At 38.0% G+C, this 27,451-nt stretch overlaps 1 protein-coding gene across 2 annotated transcripts; it reads left to right on the forward strand.

Annotated features, from left to right (window-relative positions):
• The first annotated feature begins 42 nt into the window (after positions 1-42).
• LOC117293270 (H(+)/Cl(-) exchange transporter 5-like) lies at positions 43-27,083 on the forward strand. 2 transcript variants are annotated; one of them, XM_033775501.1, is made up of 20 exons: positions 43-228; positions 862-940; positions 5,708-5,907; positions 6,761-6,958; positions 7,460-7,776; positions 10,084-10,290; positions 10,983-11,063; positions 12,547-12,729; positions 15,062-15,151; positions 15,476-15,600; positions 16,202-16,346; positions 17,086-17,171; positions 17,424-17,542; positions 18,045-18,159; positions 21,970-22,065; positions 22,604-22,662; positions 23,014-23,121; positions 23,964-24,088; positions 24,823-24,917; positions 25,220-27,083. In XM_033775501.1, the coding sequence occupies exons 2-20, from the start codon at positions 894-896 to the stop codon at positions 25,308-25,310; spliced, it is 2,487 nt and encodes an 828-aa protein (XP_033631392.1). In that variant the 5' UTR covers positions 43-228; positions 862-893; the 3' UTR covers positions 25,311-27,083. The 2 variants fall into 2 exon arrangements, with proteins under 2 accessions (XP_033631392.1, XP_033631393.1); XM_033775502.1 differs by having other exon boundaries at positions 43-167.
• Positions 27,084-27,451: the final 368 nt, after the last annotated feature.

A 27,451-nucleotide genomic window follows, 5' to 3' on the forward strand; every position in this document is an offset into this window, starting at 1 on the left:
CTTTATTTATTTCCTAGAAATGTTTGTGCAGATCTACGACGTAATACAACAGTAGGTAAGTCATGTGCCGAGAGATCATCGATGACATTTCGTTTTACCTCAAGTTGATCGTACTATGGAGGTAGAAGTAGATGAAACATTTGTAGGCCTACTTCGTTGATGATGTGGTGAGACTTTACTGAGCTTTTGTAATAACAAGTCATAACGATTGTAAAGCTCGATGAAAAGGTACAGACTACAGGACATTAAAATTGAAGTTATAGTTTACAATACTATTAAACTACACACTTCAACTTTATTATTGTTATTAAATATTGATCCAATAATTAAATTAATGTATTTATTTATTTTTTAGTAATTTTTTATGAACCGTCATCCCAGCAGTAAAGTGTTAGGAAAAAAGTTAGTTAGACCATAGAGCGAGGATTTCGTTGGACTTGTTGTTTAAATATATTTAAAATAAATATTTAAAAAGAAATGTAGACCTCTCTATTCAGTATTCACGACAGAGTGATTGGATACTCGGTTTTTTACATTACTTTACTTACTATATGTAATACTAACTATTTTGTCTGTTGTTCAGTGTTGATATGAGGTTTCGTTCGGCTATCATCTCCACAAACGACAGCGGAAGACGATAGTCGATAGCAGAATAAACCTCGTAGTTCTAGAAGTAAATAGTTGGGATGATCGTGATGTACCGGATGAAGGGATACGATCATCGCAACTAGTCTCCAAACCCCCCCTCCCCTACTTCTAGAAACTATAAAAGGCTCCCCCATTTTTGTAAATAAAAAGCAGGCCTTAACAACAATACTTGTCAGATTTTTTTGTTTTAACAAAAAGTGTTCTTTTTTGCAGAGTTGTGACATATTTTATACCATCACAGACGGATGAACAAGATTTCTAGTTCTACACAAGACGCTGGGAATAGTATTGTGTAAGCAAGTTTGAATTAGTTGTTTTGCTTGTTCAAGAATGGCCTAATTTTACTAACAATTAAAATCTCTTCAATCACTTATTAAGTTTTCAAGTTTTGATTTGTTTTCATTAGTTAACATGTAACCCTTCCTTCTCACTGTTTTTCTTAAATGCATTTGATATTATTTATTGTGTCGGTCTTTTCTTTGTCTTACTTGAAATTAACCTCCCACAAATTATTGTTCATTATTTATTGTGTCGGTCTTTTCTTTGTCTTACTTGAAATTAACCTCCCACTAATTATTGTTCATTATTTATTGTGTCGGTCTTTTCTTTGTCTTACTTGAAATTAACCTCCCACTAATTATTGTTCATTATTTATTGTGTCGGTCTTTTCTTTGTCTTACTTGAAATTAACCTCCCACTAATTATTGTTCATTATTTGTTTTTTCCCGAATTGTTTTTTCTGTGAGATTTCTGTCTTTCACTCTCTCGCTCTATATCTCTAATAATAATAATAATTGGACAAATTTCATTTAGTGTTCCCACTCTATGCCTGTGTATCTGCGATGTGTTCAGTTGTTTTCTGGAATGTTGGTGAGAAAACACAAGAGGATGTTTCTATCCTGTAATAACATTAATCACTTATAACAAATTCTTATACAATGTTATAGCGCATTTCACAACAATCGTATCAATGCGCTTTACACTCGTAACTTGGTCATTGGGCCAATAACATTCCTTTAACCTTTCTCAGCTCCCTGGGGAGTAAAATTGTACAGCCCCAAGCTGCCGGGGCGATCCAAAGGCTTTTTCATACACAATATCAACCTCTACCCTCGCAGGTACCCTGGGTGAAGTATCTTGCTCAAGGACACAAGTGTCACGACCAGGACTTCGAACCCACAGCCTGGTGACTTAACCACTAGAAATTGACTTTGATTCCTCTTAACCACTTGGCCATGTCACTCTGTAGACTCTATAAAGAGTAACCAGTAGGAGTGACCCCTGTTGATATCAATGAGGTCAACAGAACATGCAGGATTTGCAGCCCCACTGGTTACCTTTTTAACTTTAAAGTGACTTATGACCTAATTCATTCAAGTCAAGACATTTTAAAGGTTCTAGCATGCTACATGGTATTCATAGTTCAAATTTTGCCAGAAGTAGTTTTTTTATATATTTTTTTACTAACTCTATTGATTCTCTTTGCATGTTTTCGGAAAGGCTATATTTTATGATTTTGTCTCAAGTGCTATTTTGTTTTGTTTTGTTTTGTAATTAAGTCATTGTCCAGCTTGTACGGTCTATCAAAAAGATTCCTGTACCAACAGATCAACAAACTAGCGTTTTGCTTACTGCAATTCTTTTTCATTTAATCGCATCTGTATTTTTATGATTCTAAACTAAGCATGCTTTTACTGGACAACATTTGCTAAACACTGATTCCCTGACAGTATTTACTTTTCACTTTTATAGCTTTTGCTAGACAGATTAGCATTCGCTCAAGATTGTAAGAATACAAACAAATGAATGCATCAGATTTTGAGTACTAACTAATTTTCTGGGTTAGGGAGAACAAAATCCAAGGATGCAAAATGGCTGGAAAACAGAAAAAGGCGGTCCCCTACATTTGTACATGTATGTATAACTGAGGAAGGAGTGTCTGAATTCAAAAATATAAACAGCTAGCCCTACGTGCCCGACTCCACCAGGAGTGTTACATAGTAAGTTTCTAGATCCAGATCCAGATCTAGTACGGGTCTTAGGAACTGAATGGATGGCCCACCATGTTAAGGATCAGAATCATTTGTGCAGTGCATTCCATTAAACCACCCCCGGGTTATGGTTTGCTATCTATCTCTGTATTCCTCGTTACATGTACAATGTATACCCATTTTACTTTCTTTCTCCATGCTTTACCTAAATCAATTTATTGTCTTGAAATGTATGTTTCTTTTTTCCTTTTGCTTCCTCTGAAAAATAACTCTTTAGCAAGCTAACAATTCTGCCATTATTTAACACAGTGGTTCTCTTGGTTTGGATTAACTTCATCACAACAGCACAGCTTTTTTGTTTACACTTTAAAACCCCACAACTGCTTGCATGCAGCCATCGAGCCTTGCCTACATGTTGTAGCTATGAGCTACACTATGCTTGATTCTCACCCTGATGGTGACCATGATCAGGACCATCATGACCAAGGAGCAGTGTAAGTTGAGTTTAATGCTTGTATGCATCAATGCATGAAATCCCAAAGTACATGTAGTCAATACCTTAAGTCATGAAAATAGCTATGAAAAGGCTTAGTAGTGCATGAACTTAGCTGTGATAAGACGTAATGCATGAATACAAAACTTAGGTTGAAAATGGCATAGAAAATAATGCAAATAGCCAAATAAGACCATGAATATAACACCACTAGGAAATAGTCTGTAACCTCTGATTGCTCAGACTTGTGAAACCAAATACAATGGTGGAAGCCTGTCCTTTCAATCGTGACCCACAAATTATGTACAACAGCTCTGGATTTGGTATTACACAATAACCCTGAGGAAGGGATTTTACAATGCACATTTTCCCAGAATCTGTTGTTCCTCTTTGTATGGGTAAAAAAAAGTGTATCACAGTGGGTGCTTGCCTGTGTATGCTACATGCTGGAATGTTCAGGCATTCATTAACACATGTTGTAAGTCTGACAAAAACATCAAGATTGCATAAAAACAGGTCATCCAATGTCAAGTGGTCTGTACTGCTTCAAAGACAAGCAGTGCTTTATTCACATTGACCCCCCCCAAAAAAAAAAATATATATATATATATATAATATGTGGGAGAGACTAAGACCAAACTTAGTCTTCGCTTTGCGAATCATGTCTCTTCCATAAAGACTAAGAAACCGTACCCAGTCTCTATCCACTTCAACAGCCCCAATCATAGTGTCAATGATGTTGAACTTCTGGTGATTGAAGCTTGCAATGGTGATGACACGCACCGCAAGAATAGAGAATCACACTGGATTCACCAACTCAAGACAGTCAAACCCTTTGGACTTAACATAAACACTGGTGTTAAATAACTTCTCATTACCCTCCACTTCACTTCTGCCTAAGAACTTATATGTTGTATATATTCTGTACATAAAGTATAAATTAACCTAGTTTAAAGTTGTTTTTATAAATTCATCACTGTAACTATCTGATGTAAGTAACCCCCCCCCCCTTTTTTTCCACAGGTCCCTCATACCTATTTTTAAAATCATCATACCTTTGATCTTGCTGATCTTGCTATTCTTATTAATTGACCATTGTTAGTTGCATCATGATGCAACTTGCTCTCTAATCCTACCCTTTCATGTCTCCCTGCATTGTTGTCGAACAATACTTTTACCACTTTTATGGTCCAGTAACCCTTCCTTTCATTCTAAACATCCTTTGTCCTCGCCACTTCACTCCCATTGGTTCATAGCCACCAATATTGTTTCTGAAATAGGAACTTTGATTGGCTAGATGGCCTTAGCTTTCGATCCAATCCGGACCTTCTTCAGAGGCATAAAACAAGTACAAACAAATACATATCCATTTATAGAAAAAGAGAGGGGGAAAGGGATTAAGGAAAGGATCCAGAAAGAAGCGGGAAAATAACAGCCAATCAAAGTTCCTATTTCAGAAACAATACTGGTGGCTATGAACCAATAGGAGTGAAGTGGGGAGGACAAAGGATGTTTAGAATGAAAGGAAGGGTTACTGGACCATAAAAGTGGTAAATGTATTGTTCGACAACATTGCAGGGAGACATGAAAGGGTAGGATTAGAGAGCAAGTTGCATCATGATGCAACTAACAATGGTCAATTAATAAGAATAGCAAGATCAAAGGTACGATGATTTTAAAAATAGGTATGAGGGACCTGTGGAAAAAAAAGGGGGGGGGGTTACACATATATATATATATATAATGAATAGGGTAGATGGCCTTAGCTTTCGATCCAATCCGGACCTTCTTCGGAGGCATAAAACAAGTACAAACAAATACATATCCATTGTGCAGTATATATATATTAAATGTTTTTAAAAAAATAGGGGGATTATAGTTTCATTGTTTTTCAACATTCTTTAATCTTGGTGAAGGGAATTTAATAATTAAATATAGTTTTGACTATCTTTGTAAAAAAAGGAAGTTTCAATTAAGCACTTGAAGATTATTAGAATCAGGTACTGTAATGTAAAGTAAAAACTGCACATTGTATACAGTACACCATATAAATGTCAATCAGAATGGGGCTTGCGTACTGTTGCACTTGAGGGTTTTGTCAAGTATTTGGAAACAAGGTTTCTACATTTGCAGTAAATTGAGTGTTCTACTTTAGTATCTTATCATGTTAACCATTTTTGAATTGAATTGAAAGTAAGCAGCCATCCACAATGTTCAATTATTCAACATTTCAAGTTTTGTTTTGAAAGAGCGGCTGGATTGATAAATAAAAAAGAAAACTAAACAAACAAACAAACAAACAAACCTCCAGAAATTAGTGTGGGTATCCACAGGTTAAAGATAAACAAGAGTTGAAATAAAGCAGATAAATCAGGATGGGCCTAAAGAAGTGAGCATTGGTCTGTAAACAGGCTGATTTAAATCTGCCCATACACCTTCCTTTCTTGCTCATTGATGCTCCTACTAGGACCTGATGAAGAGTAAGGGACTAAAACAAAACTTGATGATTAAACAACACCTTTAATCCAGAACTATTATGAAACAAATTTAATTGAATATTCTTTTCCATTGTCAGTTGGCTTGAGTTACACAATCGTACAATGGAACGAGAGAGATTGATTGACAAGCCAAACTCTAGCCGCCAGTACGGTGGTTGGTCCTCTATGACTGATGATGATGATATTCTAGACATTACCACAGATTCTGATGGATCTTTCTTGGACGATCCCATCACACCTGCTGGTAGAGGAGGCAGAGGGAGTGCAGCAGACTCTGGTATGTATGGAAGGCAATAGACCGATCCATTAAGCTCCGCCCCATTGCGCATTGACCAATCACAACCCAATGCGCAACCAAAATAATAATAATTTGGGGGGGGGGGGCTAATCATCCTTACTCGCAGCTCAGAGCTGAATTGCAAAGGACGCGACTACAACGTGTTCGAGAAGCAGGCATTCAAGGGCGCCTTTGGCTGCCAGCCACATCAACCCATTATGACCACAGAGCACAGCCAAAAGTCAGACAAATAAAGGCCGACATGCGTGTGCTTAATGCTTGGCGCTGTGGCAGAGTTGTGCAGAATGGCATTGGAGAGGCTCACATGTTCTCGCTCACACATGCGCAGTGGGCGGAGCCTAATGGATCGGTCTATTCAGATCGGTAGGGTCATGGCTGGGAGATAAAGGATTGAGCCCAACGCAAGGTGCTGTGTCTGACAGCCAAGACCCTGCAAGGTTTTAAAATGATATTGAAGACACTCTTTTATTTCCATTCCTAAATGCCCTTCTTGCTATCAAGGGTTATACTGTGAAAAAATCTGCAAAGCTTTTCTGGCAAGAAAGGAACCAACAATAGACAGCTGACAACCAAAGACTGCTTGAACACATCCTAGATTACCATCCAGATCTATGCTCCTGACGATGTTAAGATGAACATTGAGATAGCCTTTACGCACATACATAATAGTTAGATATTATATAGTTTATGACTTAAGGAAGGTGTTAAACTTCCCAAAAACACATATTTTGGAGGAGTCGGGACTATCAAGAATAATCAGGGTTTAATTTGGGGTGTGATTACCAAAAATGACTCCCTTGTTTGATATAATTTCTTTGAACTTTGTTGACAGATTCCTTTGACGGTCTTGGAACAGCGGGTCAATATGATGATTTTCATACCATCGACTGGGCCAGGGATATGCAGAGATATCGTAAAGAGTTCAAAGTTGTCAATCGTAGGCAGGGTGAATCGTTTGGTGGTAGAATCAGAGCAGCATTCTATGCTGGGTCAGCGTGGCTTGTTGTACTGTTTGTGGGAGTTATTACTGGTAGGTTGATTAACCTGTACAAACTGTTTTCCGTATTAATAAGCCGCGGCGAGTAGTGAAATTAACTACCGACTTGTCGCCCTTCAAATTGTTGCGACTTTGACAATAGGCGCAACTCAATTTTAATTCCAAAGATGCATTGTGGCATATTGTTTGCCGTAGGTGCACTGTATAAAAAAAATTCAAGTTGAAAGGATTGAAGGATTGTGTCACCAATGTGTTTCAGAAGGAAATTATGTTGTCTTGAGGGACACAATTGGTTCACCAAACAGAAGTGGTGGCTATTTTTGTAGTAGTTCTGGTGACCCTATTAAACGAGCAGTTCAAAAATGATTGTCCGACTCGACTAAATCAATAGTCATGACTTTGACACAAGTCGCACTAGTCATCCAGCCTTAATTGCAAATTAGAATGAATATTTATTGCATGTGTGAGAAGTACTGACTTGACTGCCACAGTGCAGATGTTAATAAGAATTTCTGATTTAAATTTCAACTGTAGGAATATTTGCTGGCATCATTGACATCGGTGCAACCTGGCTGAGTGATCTTAAGTTTGGTCTTTGCCGTGACGCATTCTGGTTGAACTGGGAGCAGTGTTGCTGGGCGCAGAACACCACACAGTTTGGTAACCTTAATGACATCACCTGCCCAACATGGTACCAGTGGTATGAATTCTTAGGCTTTGAGAATCAGGATGCAGGCGCTTATGTTCTTTCTTACTCTGTCTTCGTTGTCACGTCGCTACTTATGGCTGCCTTTGCAGTGTTATTGGTGTTGGTGTTTGCACCGTATGCATGTGGCTCGGGCATTCCAGAGGTAAGTTATTGTTACACAGGTTGTAAGGGGCCTTTATTATGAAGATGTTTACCACTTGTCAAATTGTGTTCTTTCTAAACCTCAAAATATTGCGCTCCACTATAAGCATGATAAGGGGCCATTATTATAAAGCTGTTTACCACTCGTCAAATTGTGTTCTTTCTAAACCTCAAAATGTTGCCCTCTACTATAAGGGGCCTTTATCATTAAGCTGTTTACCCCTCGTCAAATTGTGTTCTTTCTAAACCTCAAAATGTTGCGCTCCACTATAAGGGGCCTTTATCATTAAGCTGTTTACCACTCACAAATTGTGTTCTTTCTAAACCTCAAAATGTTGCGCTCCACTATAAGGGGCCTTTATCATTAAGCTGTTTACCACTCGTCAAATTGTGTTCTTTCTAAACCTCAAAATGTTGCGCTCCACTATAAGGGGCCTTTATCATTAAGCTGTTTACCCCTCGTCAAATTGTGTTCTTTCTAAACCTCAAAATGTTGCGCTCCACTATAAGGGGCCTTTATCATTAAGCTGTTTACCACTCGTCAAATTGTGTTCTTTCTAAACCTCAAAATGTTGCGCTCCACTATAAGGGGCCTTTATCATTAAGCTGTTTACCACTCGTCAAATTGTGTTCTTTCTAAACCTCAAAATGTTGCGCTCCACTATAAGGGGCCTTTATCATTAAGCTGTTTACCACTCGTCAAATTGTGTTCTTTCTAAACCTCAAAATGTTGCGCTCCACTATAAGGGGCCTTTATCATTAAGCTGTTTACCACTCGTCAAATTGTGTTCTTTCTAAACCTCAAAATGTTGCGCTCCACTATAAGGGGCCTTTATTATTAAGCTGTGTACCACTCGTCAAATTGTGTTCTTTCTAAACCTCAAAATATTGCGCTCTACTATAAGGGGCCATTATTATAAAGCTGTTTACCACTTGTCAAATTGTGTTCTTTCTAAACCTCAAAATGTTGCGCTCCACTATGGGTACGTTCAGACGTGGGGTTAAACTAGTCCTTAATCCAAAAGTGCTAAACTAACCCTGCGTGGGAACGCAATATTCTGGTCCGCGAGGGTTAATTTGACCCACTGAGCTGGGCTAAACTAAACCAAAAAAATTGGTGGACTAGACTAACTTAGCCCAGGTTTTACGACCAACCCCCTGCTGCGAGGCCCAGTAAACCATCGTTGGAACGCAACTGACCTGCTACTTCCGGTCTATTTTAGCCCAAATGACCGCGGCAACAAAGGTGACGTCATTCCACGTGTATGGATGGATCGGCAGCGAGTATTGGGTGGTGTCTGCATGAATCCATGGAGCTATACTATAATATCTCCTTGCGTCTCTCCGCTGCCTTCCCTTTATGTTACCATTAAGTGTTGGGGCCCCGGTATTCCCCTTCGCCGAAAATGTTTGAAATGGACGTCGTACGAAAACAAGTTCTCATTTTTAGTAGCACTATTTAGTTTTTAAATTCACTTCTTCTGTGTGCAACGCTACTTTTTGCTTTGAAGAAAGTGGCATCTAATCACAGCTAAGCTACACACACGGGATCGACAATTAAGACCAAAGTTTGGGTTCGAAATCTAGTTTGTATCTGGTTCCTGCCCTCAACAACTTTACGTAACAGTTATACGAGTAGCAGACTAATGTTGAATTGAAAAACAATTTTTAATGTAACATGAGAATGTGTGTAGGCTACGACTTCTCAATGACTAAGTTGTGATATATTTACAAAAGTTCACACTCAAAAATAATTTGAAGCTTTCAACAACAACGTGTAAATGTTTCGTTCATCGAGGGCAGTGCGGAACGGAAACTTCAGCGGGCACAATAGAATTGCGTTTGTGCTGGGGCCAAGCAAGGATATGAAGTGATTTTGCCGTCTTTAATGATGGAATACATGATGACCATGAGGTTCGTAGAGACGATAGCGGATCGAAACCCTGTGGAAAACGCATGGACAATGTAACAAACCGGAACCAGCAATGGTAAGGTTCGCCGATGCATGACCCAATAATCAACATCGTGGGCTAGTTTAGTCCGCTTGACCAGAATAAACTCACTGTGTGAACGCAAGCCAATTTTGGACTAAGTCATGTTTATCTTTTGGACACCCGCGGTGCTCGGATTAAGGACTAGTTTAACCCCACGTCTGAACGTACCCTATAAGCATTATAAGGGGCCATTATTATAAAGTTGTTTATCACTTGGCAAATTGTGTTCTTTCTAAACCTCAAAATGTTGCACTCCACTATAAGGGGCCATTATTATAAAGCTGTTTACCACTTGTTAATTATTTTCCCGTCAGATTAAAACCATTCTTAGTGGTTTCATCATGAGGGGCTTCCTCGGCAAGTGGACTCTACTCATCAAAAGTATCACTATGGTCCTAGTGGTTGGGGCGGGGCTTAGTCTAGGGAAGGAGGGCCCACTAGTCCACTTAGCCTGTTGCTGTGGTAACCTGATGGCTCATATGATTCCTAAATATGCCAAGAATGAGGCCAAAAAGAGAGAGGTAAGCACAAGAATCTGATATCTCTGGCTTGTTGTCTGCCTGGTGAAAAATGTGGCTACTTTTCTTGTGTTGTGTACCTACCGCATCCCGATTGAATTCTGACACTTTAGGTGTAACCTCAAGGTTATTAAATGTATAGTAGATGTTAAATTTGCATCGGGATAAAGAATATTAATTTTGATTTTTACCCATACACCGATGTGTGTTAGCACTGTATACTCAGTACTTTCCCGAGTCCTGTGAAAAAATATCCAGGCATATTACTTGTGTGGGATTTGAACCCACGACCCTTGCAATTATTAAATGTACTGAGTACAATAAGGATCTCACTTAGAAATATTTGGAATTTTAGGTTTAAATATCACAATGGTGCTGTAACAACTCTGCTGAATCTCAATTCTAAATAAACTTAAAGGGAATAACAGGGATTCTTCCTCATTCCAACAAAATCTTAAACCAAAACTGTACGGTAGCTTAACACCAAGACTGTTAAGCTCTGGTTATTAAAATGAGAATATTTATCCCTAGCTCTCATCGATTCCCATTTGTACTCCTGGTTAGAGAGAAGCAATTGTGATTAAGTGCCTTGCGCAAGGCAAAAGTGTTGAGACGGTAATGAGCACATACCAGTGAAAGCACCTGATTAATTGACATGATTGATTTGATTTGATTTGAATTGATTGTATTGTTAGATGTTATCTGCAGCATCAGCAGCTGGTGTTTCAGTAGCATTTGGAGCTCCAATCGGAGGGGTGTTATTCAGTCTGGAAGAGGTATGTAGTCATAGCAGGGTTAGATTTCACAAAGTGTTAGGACTAGTCCAAACTTAGGAGATATTGAAAACATGTGGCTGGTCCAAAGTTAGGACGAGTAACTCGTCCTCACTCGAGATAAGACTAGTCTTAACTCTTTGTGAAATCCACCCCAGAGCAGACACTAGAGAAATGTGTAGTTAACCATTACTCATTAATATCATAGCTGGCCTGTAGTGTTTTTCATACACCGTCCTTTGCTGTCAACTTCTAGGTAGACCCAATTTGTCTCCAAACCTTTACTTTCTGTTCAGTCTGTGAAATCTATTAATCCTCTGAGTTTAAACATGCTGGAAGTTCGGTTGGTTTCACTCTTGACCCAAAGGTAACAACCAAACATGGAAAGGTTCTTTGTATTTTTGTGCAATCACACCATGGTCCAATTCCTGAGCTGATTTTCTTGTTTTTGTGCACGTTTCACTCTAGAAAACTTATCGTAGTAATTTATCTATTCATGTAAATTCTTGCAGTGATTTCTGTTAGTATTTTTTGTTTGCGCTTCTGTCTGTCTGTCTGTCCGTTTGTCTGTAAATGTTTTTGTCTTTTGTGTCCGTTGTCTGTCTTGTCCTGTTTGGCGTCCCCAAATCAAGCAAACGCTTACTGGGGATTGCCACTATTTCACTTCTTCTGTCATTTTCCTACTATTATTATTTATTAATAAATACCTTGGACGGTTTCAAGTCTCTGATTGGTCAAAACCCGGTCACGTGTGGGAGTGTTAACGATGGTATAAAGACCGGCTTTGGAAAATAGTGAATAAGTGGCCCCTAAATCAGCATACATTGTGTAAACCTTGCGCGTTGCACTGTATCGCATGCTTATTTATATCCTTGTTAGTTTCATTGCAACTTTGCGCACGTGCGCGTACGCGCGCTGAAAATGTATCAATTTTGAGTGCGCGTGTGTAACAGGTGCGCGTATAAACTGACGCTGAGCTCATGCGCGCATTTTAATGCACAAAGAACAGCTATCGTCCAATCATTTGCCTCCTTTGACCCCAGTGAAGGCGCTGAACAGATCATTATTTAAAAGAGTCACTGGTCTCAAAGATCAGTAATGTGATTAACGCACGAAAGAGATGGGAACCATCAAAAGCTCAAATATGGCCCCTGAACATGTCTGGAAGTACCGCCGAGAGAAAAGTCACAAACTTTGGACAATTTTAGCCGTTGAATTCGCTAAAAAAGGTATTTTTTAATGGGAACAACCTTGGTTGGTGGCCTCCGGCTCGGTCCGTTAACAGCGCCAGGCACCAACCCGGTCATTACCACGCAGTGAAGACCGGGTACTCGCACTGTTATTCCCTAAGTATCATTAGCTGTTTTAATTTCTATCTTTATTTTGTATGATACTTATAATATTTTTTTAGCAAACAAATCACAACATCATGAATGATATTGATGTTAGTTTTCAATATTTCTTTGGTTTGTCTTTTTTATTTTAGATTAGTTACTACTTTCCCTTGAAGACTCTGTGGAGATCTTTCTTCTGTGCAATGGTGGCTGCCTTTGTCTTACAATCAATCAATCCATTCGGTAACGACCACGCTGTCAGGTTCTATGTCGAGTATAACACACCCTGGTTCTTCTTTGAAATCATTCCATTCATTCTACTTGGAATATTTGGGGTGAGTCTGTTCTCATAGATTTGTTCTTGTGGTTGAATTTGGTTAACTACATGGACGTAGCTGAACAATGTTAACTGATGTTGGTTTTACACCATAGAAATTAGCTCTTATGATTTGTGTGTGAGATTTGAGGTTTCATGTTAAAGTACTGATATGGTTTTGGTTTGTGAGATGACTATACATTGCACTCAACCAGGTTTTTATGAGAAAAGTCAAGCTATTTGAAGGAATTAGTTTGGCATGGTAAAATTTGAATTACACAAGAAATTATGCGAGTCATAGAGATGGAAGTACATGCAGCACAAACAATGCAAGCACAACCAATGTCCATTCAAACACTCAATGTAGAAGCACAACCAATGTCCATTCAAACACTCAATGTAGAAGCACAACCAATGTCCATTCAAACACTCAATGTAGAAGCACAACCAATGTCCATGCAAACACTCAATGTAGAAGCACAACCAATGTCCATACAAACACTCAATGTAGAAGCACAACCAATGTCCATTCAAACACTCAATGTAGAAGCACAACCAATGTCCATTCAAACACTCAATGTAGAAGCACAACCAATGTCCATTCAAACACTCAATGAAGAAGCACAACCAATGTCCATTCAAACACTCAATGTAGAAGCACAACCAATGTCCATTCAAACACTCAATGTAGAAGCACAACCAATGTCCATTCAAACACTCAATGTAGAAGCACAACCAATGTCCATGCAAACACTCAATGTAGAAGCACAACCAATGTCCATACAAACACTCAATGTAGAAGCACAACCAATGTCCATGCAAACACTCAATGTAGAAGCACAACCAATGTCCAAACAAACACTCAATATAGAAGCACAACCAATGTCCATGCAAACACTCAATGTAGAAGCACAACCAATGTCCATACAAACACTCAATGTAGAAGCACAACCAATGTCCATGCAAACACTCAATGTAGAAGCACAACCAATGTCCATGCAAACACTCAATGTAGAAGCACAACCAATGTCCATACAAACACTCAATGTAGAAGCACAACCAATGTCCATACAAACACTCAATGTAGAAGCACAACCAATGTCCATACAAACACTCAATGTAGAAGCACAACCAATGTCCATGCAAACACTCAATGTAGAAGCACAACCAATGTCCATACAAACACTCAATGTAGAAGCACAACCAATGTCCATTCAAACACTCAATGTAGAAGCACAACCAATGTCCATGCAAACACTCAATGTAGAAGCACAACCAATGTCCATGCAAACACTCAATGTAGAAGCACAACCAATGTCCATGCAAATACTCAATGTAGAAGCACAACCAATGTCCATAAAAACACTCAATGTAGAAGCACAACCAATGTCCATACAAACACTCAATGTAGAAACACAACCAATGTCCATACAAACACTCAATGTAGAAGCACAACCAATGTCCATTCAAACACTCAATGTAGAAGCACAACCAATGTCCATTCAAACACTCAATGTAGAAGCACAACCAATGTCCATGCAAACACTCAATGTAGAAGCACAACCAATGTCCATACAAACACTCAATGTAGAAGCACAACCAATGTCCATACAAACACTCAATGTAGAAACACAACCAATGTCCATACAAACACTCAATGTAGAAACACAACCAATGTCCATACAAACACTCAATGTAGAAGCACAACCAATGTCCATTCAAACACTCAATGTAGAAACACAACCAATGTCCATACAAACACTCAATGTAGAAACACAACCAATGTCCATACAAACACTCAATGTAGAAGCACAACCAATGTCCATACAAACACTCAATGTAGAAGCACAACCAATGTCCATACAAACACTCAATGTAGAAACACAACCAATGTCCATACAAACACTCAATGTAGAAGCACAACCAATGTCCATACAAACACTCAATGTAGAAGCACAACCAATGTCCATACAAACACTCAATGTAGAACCATTGCAATTCATACACAGTACATCGAATGCACAAACAGCCAGTGCACATCTGAATCTGAATCTGTTAGTTCACAAAGCATTCTAATGGAAACATCACACCAATGTTTGGTAGAGAAGACAATAAAGAAAATTCAGTTTAAGATGTGGGATGAAAACTCCTTAAGGGGAACCCATAAAGTAAGGCTTTTGTCCAGGAATCCAACCGGGGTGCACAGAGTTGAAAGACATCAGGAGAAACCACCGACATACAACCATTGCAGAACCATACTGGCTCATTGACTTACACCCAGTATGATCTTCCCAAAGGTTAAAGGTTACAGTTCAATGTAAACTTTGTTAAAGAGAGTTGTACTTTAACAGGGACTTTATGGAGTGGTATTCAACAAGCTGAACTTAAAATGGAGTAAACTACGCATGACGTCCAGGCTAGGATATTATCCAATAACAGAGGTAAGATAACTTGGTTATTGTTAAAATAAAAGAAGAACACAGTCTTTGTGTTATAATTTTTCTCCAATTATCATTGGTTATGGTCAAGTTATCTGGGGCATTGTACTCAAGTTCTGGTGGCTAAAAGTTACCCTAGAATTCCGGTTTTGACACTTGTGTTTTTGAGAAAGACACTTTATAATTGCCTCTCATTACCCAGAACAATTCCAGAAATCCTGGTCAACTAAGTTTTACTTGGTGGTTGAGCAAAGCTACTGTATAAAATATTTGGAAACCAAAATAATTGGAAAGAAATCTGAGCACTTGTTCTGTTTGATTCCTTAGGTGTTACTGGTTACCTTGGCAACAGCTCTTTTGAGTTACCCCAACCCTTATTCCAGATTGAATACAAGCCAGCTGATTGCTGCTCTCTTTAAAGAGTGTGGACCACAAGATGCTATTGGTTTCTGGTAAGACACTTAACCCTCCTACTGTTGCTACCATTTTCCAGTGTGTTGACCAACCATTTGAAACCATTAGACTGCACTGTTTGTGTATGACATGTATGATGGTACAATGTGCATGTGTGTACTGGTTAGATTAATTCATCACCACATAATATCAGAGGCTGTCATAGTTTTTCTATCGTTTTTCCATCGGTCAAAACCACAATTGGGTTAATTTGTAATGGTCGAACAGTAAAAGGGTTAATGTTGGGTTGTTCTTCACCAATGTATTAAATCACTGCTAGTAATTTAACTAAATGAATAAACAAAAACATGTTAAAGATATACAAATCAAGTATAAATGAAATAAAGCAACTACTCAGTACTTTGCTAAAGAAATCACACAATTAATTTCATATGTGAATTTAATCTCTTTTCAAGATAAGTTGTATCAACCACTTGAATATATGTTTTCTTTTTCAGAATCTCACACACTGGTCATCATAAACAACATCCATATCCTGACATAAATTTAATAAACTACATTTCTTTATTCACAATAACCCTCCAACCAATCATGACTATTCAAGCATTTTGAAAGCCCTTTTGTTCTGACTTGATTCAGTGACTACAATCGGACGTATTCTAGAGTAGATCAGCGTTGGTACCCATCGGCATTAGCTCAGAATGGAGTGATAGATGCATTATGGCAATTACCATTAGCTATGGTCCTCCAAGGAGTTCTCACTATCTTCACTTTTGGAATGAAGGTAAATATGTAGGCTGGAAAAGGTTGGATCATATATGCATCCAAACTTGCAAATTTCAAATGTGACGTTCATGCTTCAACAGAATATTAATTTTGTTAACACTGAAGCCGCATTCGCATTGGACTTTTGGCTCTGGTAACTTGCCGGTAAGTTAACAGCTGTTTGCAGTTGGATAAATTTGTGTCGGGTAACTTAATAAGGGCCTTTCTTAAACCTTGGCTTGGTCTCCGGCTCATCATTAGGCTCCGCGTGCTGCTTACGCAGTGGAAATGTAGCTATACTTCTAACCTGCATTTTTTGGAGCAGCGGGTATTGCACGCGATGGTTTGAACATCAGTATTGTTAAGTTACCGGACTGGTGCGTTCGCATTTGACTTCTTGTCCCTGTTAAGTTAACATTGTTAAGTTATCGCGGCTCGAATCGGCCTGTTAAGTTAACAATGCCGTGGCGGTAACTTACCAGCGCGGTAAGTTACCGACTGTTAGCACTTGGACTTAATACTGGTAAGTTAACAAGTTGCAACGGTAAGTTAACCATTTTAAGTCCAATGCAAACCGGCTTAACAATAATAATAATAGTGGCCTCTCATGACGCTTTACAAGCAAAATATAAATACACACACAAACATGCTTTCAAATATGTAGCATGCTTTGCCTCCATTGGAGGGTTTTCAAAACTTTATAATAATGGACTGTGCTTTTCAATTCACCTTTGACCTCTCTGTAAACCCTGATGTAGGTTCCAGCAGGTTTGTTTATTCCTACCATGGCAGTTGGTGCAATAGGAGGACGTATGCTGGGTATAGCAATGGAGCAGCTAGCTGTGTAAGTAAATCCACAGCAGAAATCCACAAGTAAAAGGAGATTCCTCAGACAAACAAATGTACAGATTTCACTTAATATTAAAAAAGTATTGACTAGATTGAATAGGTTTGGTCATAACAAGTGAAGAAATGGTAGTTGAACGTGGTAATATTATTGGAGATGTTTGTATCCATTATAACAATAATAAAAATAGTAATAATAATAAGGGATTCATTAATCAATGCTTCCGTTGTGTTTTCTAACACGTTTCAGGTACCATCCAGACCTATGGATATTTACAGGTTGTTTTTATGATGGTAAATGTATCACACCAGGACTGTATGCTATGGTAGGAGCAGCTGCTACACTAGGTGGAGTCACACGTATGACTAGTAAGTTATATCTACATTATATGTTTGTCATTGCAAAAAAAAAGTAAACGGCCTGTGGTTTCGATCCTAGCAGAATCTTTTCTCAAAGGCTAAAATGCCTTTGTAAAAGACTTTGCTAGAAAGACTCTGCTAATGGTCAAAACCTCATGTCATTAAATGTTTTCTTTTGCATTTATACCAGAGGTCTTTTTGGTGGGTGGTAAGCATTTTTCCATGTATTTTTCACTGTGTGCTGCAAATGCACTCAGCACCAATGTAATTTTGCTGTATTTTGCTTACTCTTTTTAGCTTATGTAACATACTGTACAGCGTTTTGAGATTTTTTATGTAAGACGTTATATTAAAAATAAATTATTATTACTATTATTATATCATTGCAAGTAAAAAGTATCCTTTTTGTAACACTAAAGTGTAACACAATGCACCAAAATGTCATAACCAGTGATCTGTCCCTTGTAAGCTAAATGTAACACAAATTGTATTTTTCTTTTCTTCTTTCTAGTTTCCCTTGTTGTGATCATGTTTGAGCTAACTGGAGGTCTGAAGTACATCGTACCATTAATGATTGCCTGTATGGTCAGTAAATGGGTTGCTGATGCATTTGGCAAGGATGGAATGTATCCTTTCGAACTTTTAAATCTGAGCAAAAAACCTTAATCTGACAGGAAAATCATTTATTGAGCATTTAGTTTGCACAAAATTGTCAGTCAAAATAAAGTTACTGTATGAAACAATTGAATTTGTTTTTACTTGCCCGAGTTCTGTGAAAAACAGATCTCCAGACAAATCACTGAAGTTGGATTTGAACACACAACCTTTGCATTGCTAGAGCAGACGTCTTACCACTAGACCAATGACCATAGAGCCTGATGGCTAGCCTGATGCAGTTTGAATCCTATATGCTGGCAGCATGTACTGCAACGATACATGTTAGTTTTGCATCGAGGATAAAGAAGATAAAGTTTGCTTTTACCCTTCCGCCAATGATACATGTTAGTTTTGCATCGAGGATAAAGAAGATAAAGTTTGCTTTTACCCTTCCGCCAATGATACATGTTAGTTTTGCATCGAGGATAAAGAAGATAAAGTTTGCTTTTACCCTTCCGCCAATGATACATGTTAGTTTTGCATCGAGGATAAAGAAGATAAAGTTTGCTTTTACCCTTCCGCCAATGATACATGTTAGTTTTGCATCGAGGATAAAGAAGATAAAGTTTGCTTTTACCCTTCCGCCAATGATACATGTTAGTTTTGCATCGAGGATAAAGAAGATAAAGTTTGCTTTTACCCTTCCGCCAATGATACATGTTAGTTTTGCATCGAGGATAAAGAAGATAAAGTTTGCTTTTACCCTTCCGCCAATGTGTATTTAGCACTAGACCAATGACCATAGAGCCTGATGGCTAGCCTGATGCAGTTTGAATCCTATGTGCTGGCAGCATGTACTGCAACGATACATGTTAGTTTTCCATCGAGGATAAAGAAGATAAAGTTTGCTTTTACCCTTCCGCCAATGATACATGTTAGTTTTGCATCGAGGATAAAGAAGATAAAGTTTGCATTTACCCTTCCGCCAATGATACATGTTAGTTTTGCATCGAGGATAAAGAAGATAAAGTTTGCTTTTACCCTTCCGCCAATGATACATGTTAGTTTTGAATCGAGGATAAAGAAGATAAAGTTTGCTTTTACCCTTCCGCCAATGATACATGTTAGTTTTGCATCAAGGATAAAGAAGATAAAGTTTGCTTTTACCCTTCCGCCAATGATACATGTTAGTTTTGCATCAAGGATAAAGAAGATAAAGTTTGCTTTTACCCTTCCGCCAATGATACATGTTAGTTTTGCATCGAGGATAAAGAAGATAAAGTTTGCATTTACCCTTCCGCCAATGATACATGTTAGTTTTGCATCGAGGATAAAGAAGATAAAGTTTGCTTTTACCCTTCCGCCAATGATACATGTTAGTTTTGCATCGAGGATAAAGAAGATAAAGTTTGCTTTTACCCTTCCGCCAATGATACATGTTAGTTTTGCATCGAGGATAAAGAAGATAAAGTTTGCTTTTACCCTTCCGCCAATGATACATGTTAGTTTTGCATCGAGGATAAAGAAGATAAAGTTTGCTTTTACCCTTCCGCCAATGTGTATTTAGCACTAGACCAATGACCATAGAGCCTGATGGCTAGCCTGATGCAGTTTGAATCCTATGTGCTGGCAGCATGTACTGCAACGATACATGTTAGTTTTCCATCGAGGATAAAGAAGATAAAGTTTGCTTTTACCCTTCCGCCAATGATACATGTTAGTTTTGCATCGAGGATAAAGAAGATAAAGTTTGCATTTACCCTTCCGCCAATGATACATGTTAGTTTTGCATCGAGGATAAAGAAGATAAAGTTTGCTTTTACCCTTCCGCCAATGATACATGTTAGTTTTGAATCAAGGATAAAGAAGATAAAGTTTGCTTTTACCCTTCCGCCAATGATACATGTTAGTTTTGCATCGAGGATAAAGAAGATAAAGTTTGCTTTTACCCTTCCGCCAATGATACATGTTAGTTTTGCATCGAGGATAAAGAAGATAAAGTTTGCTTTTACCCTTCCGCCAATGATACATGTTAGTTTTGCATCGAGGATAAAGAAGATAAAGTTTGCTTTTACCCTTCCGCCAATGATACATGTTAGTTTTGCATCGAGGATAAAGAAGATAAAGTTTGCTTTTACCCTTCCGCCAATGATACATGTTAGTTTTGCATCGAGGATAAAGAAGATAAAGTTTGCTTTTACCCTTCCGCCAATGTGTATTTACCACTAGACCAATGACCATAGAGCCTGATGGCTAGCCTGATGCAGTTTGAATCCTATGTGCTGGCAGCGTGTACTGCAACGATACATGTTAGTTTTCCATCGAGGATAAAGAAGATAAAGTTTGCTTTTACCCTTCCGCCAATGATACATGTTAGTTTTGCATCGAGGATAAAGAAGATAAAGTTTGCTTTTACCCTTCCGCCAATGATACATGTTAGTTTTGAATCGAGGATAAAGAAGATAAAGTTTGCTTTTACCCTTCCGCCAATGATACATGTTAGTTTTGCATCAAGGATAAAGAAGATAAAGTTTGCTTTTACCCTTCCGCCAATGATACATGTTAGTGTTGCATCAAGGATAAAGAAGATAAAGTTTGCTTTTACCCTTCCGCCAATGATACATGTTAGTTTTGCATCAAGGATAAAGAAGACAAAGTTTGCTTTTACCCTTCCGCCAATGATACATGTTAGTTTTGCATCAAGGATAAAGAAGACAAAGTTTGCTTTTACCCTTCCGCCAATGTGTATTTAGCACTAGACCAATGACCATAGAGCCTGATGGCTAGCCTGATGCAGTTTGAATCCTATGTGCTGGCAGCATGTACTGCAACGATACATGTTAGTTTTCCATCGAGGATAAAGAAGATATAGTTTGCTTTTACCCTTCCGCCAATGATACATGTTAGTTTTGCATCGAGGATAAAGAAGATAAAGTTTGCTTTTACCCTTCCGCCAATGATACATGTTAGTTTTGAATCGAGGATAAAGAAGATAAAGTTTGCTTTTACCCTTCCGCCAATGATACATGTTAGTTTTGCATCAAGGATAAAGAAGATAAAGTTTGCTTTTACCCTTCCGCCAATGATACATGTTAGTGTTGCATCAAGGATAAAGAAGATAAAGTTTGCTTTTACCCTTCCGCCAATGATACATGTTAGTTTTGCATCAAGGATAAAGAAGACAAAGTTTGCTTTTACCCTTCCGCCAATGATACATGTTAGTTTTGCATCAAGGATAAAGAAGACAAAGTTTGCTTTTACCCTTCCGCCAATGTGTATTTAGCACTAGACCAATGACCATAGAGCCTGATGGCTAGCCTGATGCAGTTTGAATCCTATGTGCTGGCAGCATGTACTGCAACGATACATGTTAGTTTTCCATCGAGGATAAAGAAGATATAGTTTGCTTTTACCCTTCCGCCAATGATACATGTTAGTTTTGCATCGAGGATAAAGAAGATAAAGTTTGCTTTTACCCTTCCGCCAATGTGTATGTAGCACTGTATACTCAGTACTTTCCCGAGTTTTGTGGGAAAAAAACCTCTTCTTGTCAGAACATGAGCCGTTTTAAATGTTCTCACTAAATTATGATCAAGGAATCAGATAAGTTTTAAGAGTTTGCTTGGACGGCTTCTGTATTCACAACCAGAAGGAAATAAATTCACTCTTCCAAAAAAGAGGTAATTTACCTGAATATAAATTAGCTCAATATGTTTCTGGCTTTAAAATTATTCCTGAGAAGTTGGTAAATGTTTTGAGAGAAATAAATTGCACAAGCATAAGATATTTCAGTTATATCGGTACACTGCAAACTTGTTAAATCTTTAACTGGTACACAGCTATGATGGTCACATACATTTGAATGGTTACCCGTTCTTGGACAACAAGCGTGAGTTCATGCACACAACCTTAGCATCGGATGTAATGAGCCCAAGGTAAGAGTCAGTTTTCTTAATTAAGAAATTAATAAGACATTTTTAAAAATAAAATTAAGATGTTCATGGTATCATATTTTTACCAAGAGCCTTACCGTTTGGACTTTCTTTAAGGCACAATTGAGATACAATATATTTATAAGGTAAGCAGACACCACATGGGGCACTGTGGATTGGGTTTTCAGTCCCTGGTTCCAATCAAGCCAGGGCACTACGTGGATTGGGTTTTCAGTCCCTGCCTGACTGCATGGGTTTTCCCCGCAAAAAATAGATCTCTGGGGTTTTTCCTCCCACATCTAAAACGTAAACTGTCTTCCTTGTTTTCTCTCCATTGGGTTCTTGGCTAGTACTGTGGTTAAATCTGCTTTACCATGTTTACTGAGAGTCTTTTTGCTTCTCAACCAGAATAGATGAAATGAATACCTACGCATGACTGTCTATGCCAAAGACTTCAGTAGGCTGTTTGTACTGCTCATAAACAGTATGTAGGATGGTTTATGTACAATGTAAAATACTTGATATTTTGTCTGATATACAGGCGTAATGACCCACCACTCTTCACTATCACAATGGACTCAATGACAGTGGAAGAATTGGGTAAGACATTTCAAATCATTTGTCTCTAACAAGTTATTGGAAATATTAGATTGATACTGTAACTGTGCATTGTTCAATAATAGCCATGAAATGTCTGAAGTAGTTCTTGCGCTGTAGTTGAATGGGAGACTTTTGGATGGCCCTTCATCACAGTTCTTGCCAGTAGTGCACATGCTCAGACCTACGCACACAATACTGAGCATGTGCGCGCACACTCAGAGCTGCAAAAAAAGGATTGTTGTGTCTGCTGCCGCCAACATATTAAAAGTTACCTGTGTGCTACAACTACCATTTATTGCCTCCTTAACCATAAAGGTTTTCAATTTCTTCTAAACATGTTTTCTATTTCAGAAAACCTGACCACTGAGACTCTCTTCAATACATACCCGGTTATTATATCTAAGGATTCACAACGTCTTGTTGGAGTGGTTTATCGAAGAGAGCTAATACATGCATTGAGTAAGTAACCATCTACCTGTCTCCCTTCCTGATTAAGCTTCAACCAATCGGAATGTCAAAACACTCTTTGCCGTTATGAATAAATGAATAAATGAATAACATAGTAGGACAAAGTCCTGAGGGTCCTTAAACAGGTAGGGTCATGGCCGTGTGAGGTTTTAAACAAATGTTATAGACTGAGTAACTACTCTTTTATTCCCATTCATAAATGCCCTTTTTGTAATTAAATGCATAATAGTTTTGAAAAATTTGTAAACATTTTCTGTAAATTAGTTATTCCTGTTATGTTGTCAGGCTCCATTTCATAAAGGCTCAAAATGCTTGGGAAACTAATTAATTGTGCGGACGCAGGCAATCTATTCAATTGTACATTGATTATCGGTATGTATTGATTGCCGTACATGTAAATTAGCATGACTCAAAAGGTTGCGGGGCATGCATATGGTTAAGGTTTATATCACAAGTTTAAACATGGCCACATGATCTCTTCTAGAGCAATCACAAAGGTTTGTAGAGTGTCATGGCCGAGTGCTAAGAGCATCGAATTCAAGTTCTGGTGATTAAGTCAAGAGTGTTGGTTCGATCCCGGTCGTGACACTTGTTACCTTGAGCAAGATACTTTACTATAATTGCTTCTCGTCACCCAGGGGTATAAATGGGTACCTGCGATGGTAGAGGTTGATATTGTGTATGAAAAAACCTTTGGAGCACCGCGGCAGCTCAGGGCTGTATACTCCCCAGGGAGCTGAGAAAGATTAAAGGGATGTTATTGGCCCAATGACGCATTGATACGATTATTGTGGAATGCGCTAAATAAGAATTTGTGTTTATTATCTATCTAGAACAAGCCAGGAAGAATAAGAGTGAAGCAGTGAGTCAGTCTAAAGTTTACTTCACTTCCCAAGTACCTAAGTTTCCTGTACCAGGAATACCACCACACCTCAGCCTAGTCAACATCTTAGATGCAGTAAGTAGTTCCATGTCTTCTCTATGTTCTATAACATCTTATTCTTTGTGCTTCTTAAATCATGAAACTTGTGCATTGATACGTAACTATCTTTGTATTGCAGGTCAGTATGGTTTATCTATCATTCAAAACCAATAGTGGATGATGTTGAATGGTCAGACAGTGGGAGGGTTGACTGTGTACTGTGTGCCTCAACATTGTTTAAAGGAACACGTTGCCTTGGATCGGACGAGTTGGTCGTTGAAAAGCGTTTGAAACCGTTTGTTATTAAATGCAAATGGTTAGATAGATAATTTAAAAGTAGAATATAATGATCCACACAAATTTGCCTCAAAATTGCGTGGTTTTCCTTTTATTATGCGAACTAACACGGTCGGCCATTTATCCATAAATGGCCGACCGTGTTAGTCGACGAGATAAAAGGAAAACCAGGCAATTTCGAGGCATATTTGTGTAGATCATTGTATTCTACTTTTACAACATCTTTCTAACCATATACATTTTATAACAAACGGTTACAAACACTTTTTATAGACCAACTCGACCGATCCAAAGCAACGTGTTCCTTTAACTATCATTTAAAAGCCATTTGAATGAAGCTGTGGTCAGTTAGTAAAAAGCCAATGAAAGGACGTTTTGTGACAAATTGATTCTTTAATAAAGTGACAAGACTCTATGTGTGCAATATTTAAGTATATTTATTGATAACTCATAATTGACATTGTCCTCTACAGAGTCCGGTAACTATAACAGACCAGACGCCTATGAGTATCGTTGTGGACATGTTTGTTAAACTGGGTATAAGAACATGCCTCGTTACACATAATGGGTAAGTACAATACTGATACACTTTACTGGAATATGATTCCTCAATTGCAATGTACTCTTTAAATAAATCAATTCTATTGGTGGTTAGCTTAACTGTGGTCCAATTCACCTATAGCACCTTGACTACAATATATCTTGGTTGCCCCATTTTGGGTGTCAGATTCCTTGAGTGTTAATGTGTAGTGAATACTTTATGCAAAGTGTGGTTGTTTTATGAGATCCTGACAGTTAGCCATGTGTGACCTCAGTGCAAGGGCTCAATATGTTGCATTAACTCTATTGCATCTGTTGTTATTTTTGCAGGAGATTACTTGGGATTATCAGTAAGAAAGATGTCCTACGACACAAAGCTTATCTGGATAACCAAGATCCCTTCTCAATATTCTTCCATTAATCATGTCATCCCTACTATGGAGCAGTGTAGTCTCCGCCCATGGACCCCCAGCGTGGAGCCCCATGAAGGCCCACCCATGGAGCCCCATGAAGGCCCACCCATGGAGCCCACCAATGGAACCCCCCCCTAAAGAGTCCTACGCATGGAACGCCCACCAATGGAACCCCCCTAAAGAGTCCTACCCATGGAACCCCCACCCCTGGTAACCTGCCCATAGCGCCCCACCCATTAAGCCCCCAGCCAGGGAGCCCCACCCATGTCGTTACAGAGAGACCCACCCATGTCGTTACAGAGAGCCCCACCCATGTCGTTACAGAGAGTTGTGATTTAAAAAAACTCCTGTCCAACAGATTTCTCTCAGACTTCTTTCTAATTTGATCTTTTGGCATAAAATATTGGAGACATGTTTCAGCTGAGCCCATTGGCAGGATACCAAGCAAGGACATACCTAGCATGGTATTTTTAGCTGGTAAGCTGCATCTACTTATTGAAAGTTGTTACTGTTTAGCAGAGAGTTTTTCTGCAAAGCTCAGAATAAATTATTTTTAGGAAGTAAACATCAGAAAGATAACTTTTACATAAACTCAGTTCAATTGAAGTGAACCAGTTTGAATTATGTTTAGATTCCAATTGTACTTACTTCTGCAAATGCTTAAAATGTGTGTATTGTTTTCCCGCTGAAAATCTCAGGGTTTTAATTGCAACTGGATAAGATTGCTGCATTATTAGTAAAGTGAAGTGTGATTTTAACTCATTGAAAACACAAAGTTATAGACAAGTCAAATGTTTGACAAAGAGAGTGCTAAATTTTGGTCAGCAAGACACTTCACTGAGCAAATGAGAAGGTTTACATGTATCATATACAGGTTGTAATTAAACAGAAAACAACCAAACAAGTTTTTACATTAGCCCCTTCCTTGAAGTTGATATTAGGACAAAAATGCAATATAAAATGTAAATATTTTGCGCTGTCTTCCCTTAAGCTGTGTACAAATTGCCGCATGGGAACCAAAGGTCTGTGCTAATACTGTTCAAATTGAATTGGCCACACTTCACAAAGCTAAGTTCAAAGCAGAAGTAGACTTGAATAAACAAGATTAAATACCAAATTTTCAAACAATATTTTGAAAAATAATAAAGTAACCGTTAAAACAAAGACAAAAATATACTAATAAAATGCCAATACCCAGGACTTGAACATGACATATTTTTTCATATTGAAAAGAAAACACCAGGTGTGTTCCATTTTTCAGTCAGATTTCTAGAGATATTTTTTGTAAGAAATGAAATTGTATGTGTATGTTGGAAATAGTGTAGGTCGATAGAAAAAATGGAAATTTGTTTCTTCGTATTTATGAGGGAATGATGTCATTAACATGGTTTATTGATACTAATAATATGGGCTCAAACATTACTTAAAGATAACAGTACTATATTTACAGTTTAGTTGTTTTGTATCTAGTTACGGTTGAATCGATTATTATCACAACAGACAGTGAGTTGAAAGAAAAACGAAATAAAAGCCCACCTAAAATAATTATCAAGATATGTACATGTTATGTTGAGTGTTGTGGGTTATGTTGGGTCAATAAATAACTACACTGTAATAAACTAAATAACTACATGCACTCCAGAAGAAACAAATACCAAATACATTCACTATTTCTGATCTGCTAAGCTGGATCAGGAATATAGTGTTTATTTAGAGAATTATTCAGTGTTGTGGTTTGTAAAAACAATATGTAATAAATAAGCAAAGTTAATTAATCTTAATTATCATGAGCAATGTGTTATTTTGTTTTTGAATGCAGTCTGTAAATTAAAGTTATCAAACTTAAAATGGTTTTAATTTCAGTTAAAAGAGGCCAATGTATGAAAACATGTTTGGTTTTCTTATTGCGTTGTCAGTAACTTGAACGGGGAATCCAGTGGTCGATCTAGATGTGTATAAAGCGTTTTAAAGATGTACACTTCGTTGACATAATAATAACTTATGAAATGCCAACATAACAGAGTCCACTGTTATAGTTATGTTTCTTGGGAAGTTATCTTAACTTGAAAACCAATTAGGATGCTGCATGTACTGTACTACTCCATGGACATCAGTGTGTCATGGTCAGGTTTTTGCCCTTGGTTTTAAT

Source organism: Asterias rubens, chromosome 8, assembly GCF_902459465.1.
Source record: "Asterias rubens chromosome 8, eAstRub1.3, whole genome shotgun sequence".
Taxonomy (NCBI): domain Eukaryota; kingdom Metazoa; phylum Echinodermata; class Asteroidea; order Forcipulatida; family Asteriidae; genus Asterias; species Asterias rubens.

Bases quoted from the DNA above. Each gene is read 5' to 3' on its own strand.
- LOC117293270 (XM_033775501.1), top strand. From the start codon at position 894: ATGAACAAGATTTCTAGTTCTACACAAGACGCTGGGAATAGTATTGT. The intron at 15,601-16,201 runs GTAAGACACTTA...GACTTGATTCAG, and splicing joins CAAGATGCTATTGGTTTCTG to TGACTACAATCGGACGTATT. The intron at 17,172-17,423 runs GTAAGTAAATCC...AACACGTTTCAG, and splicing joins GCAATGGAGCAGCTAGCTGT to GTACCATCCAGACCTATGGA.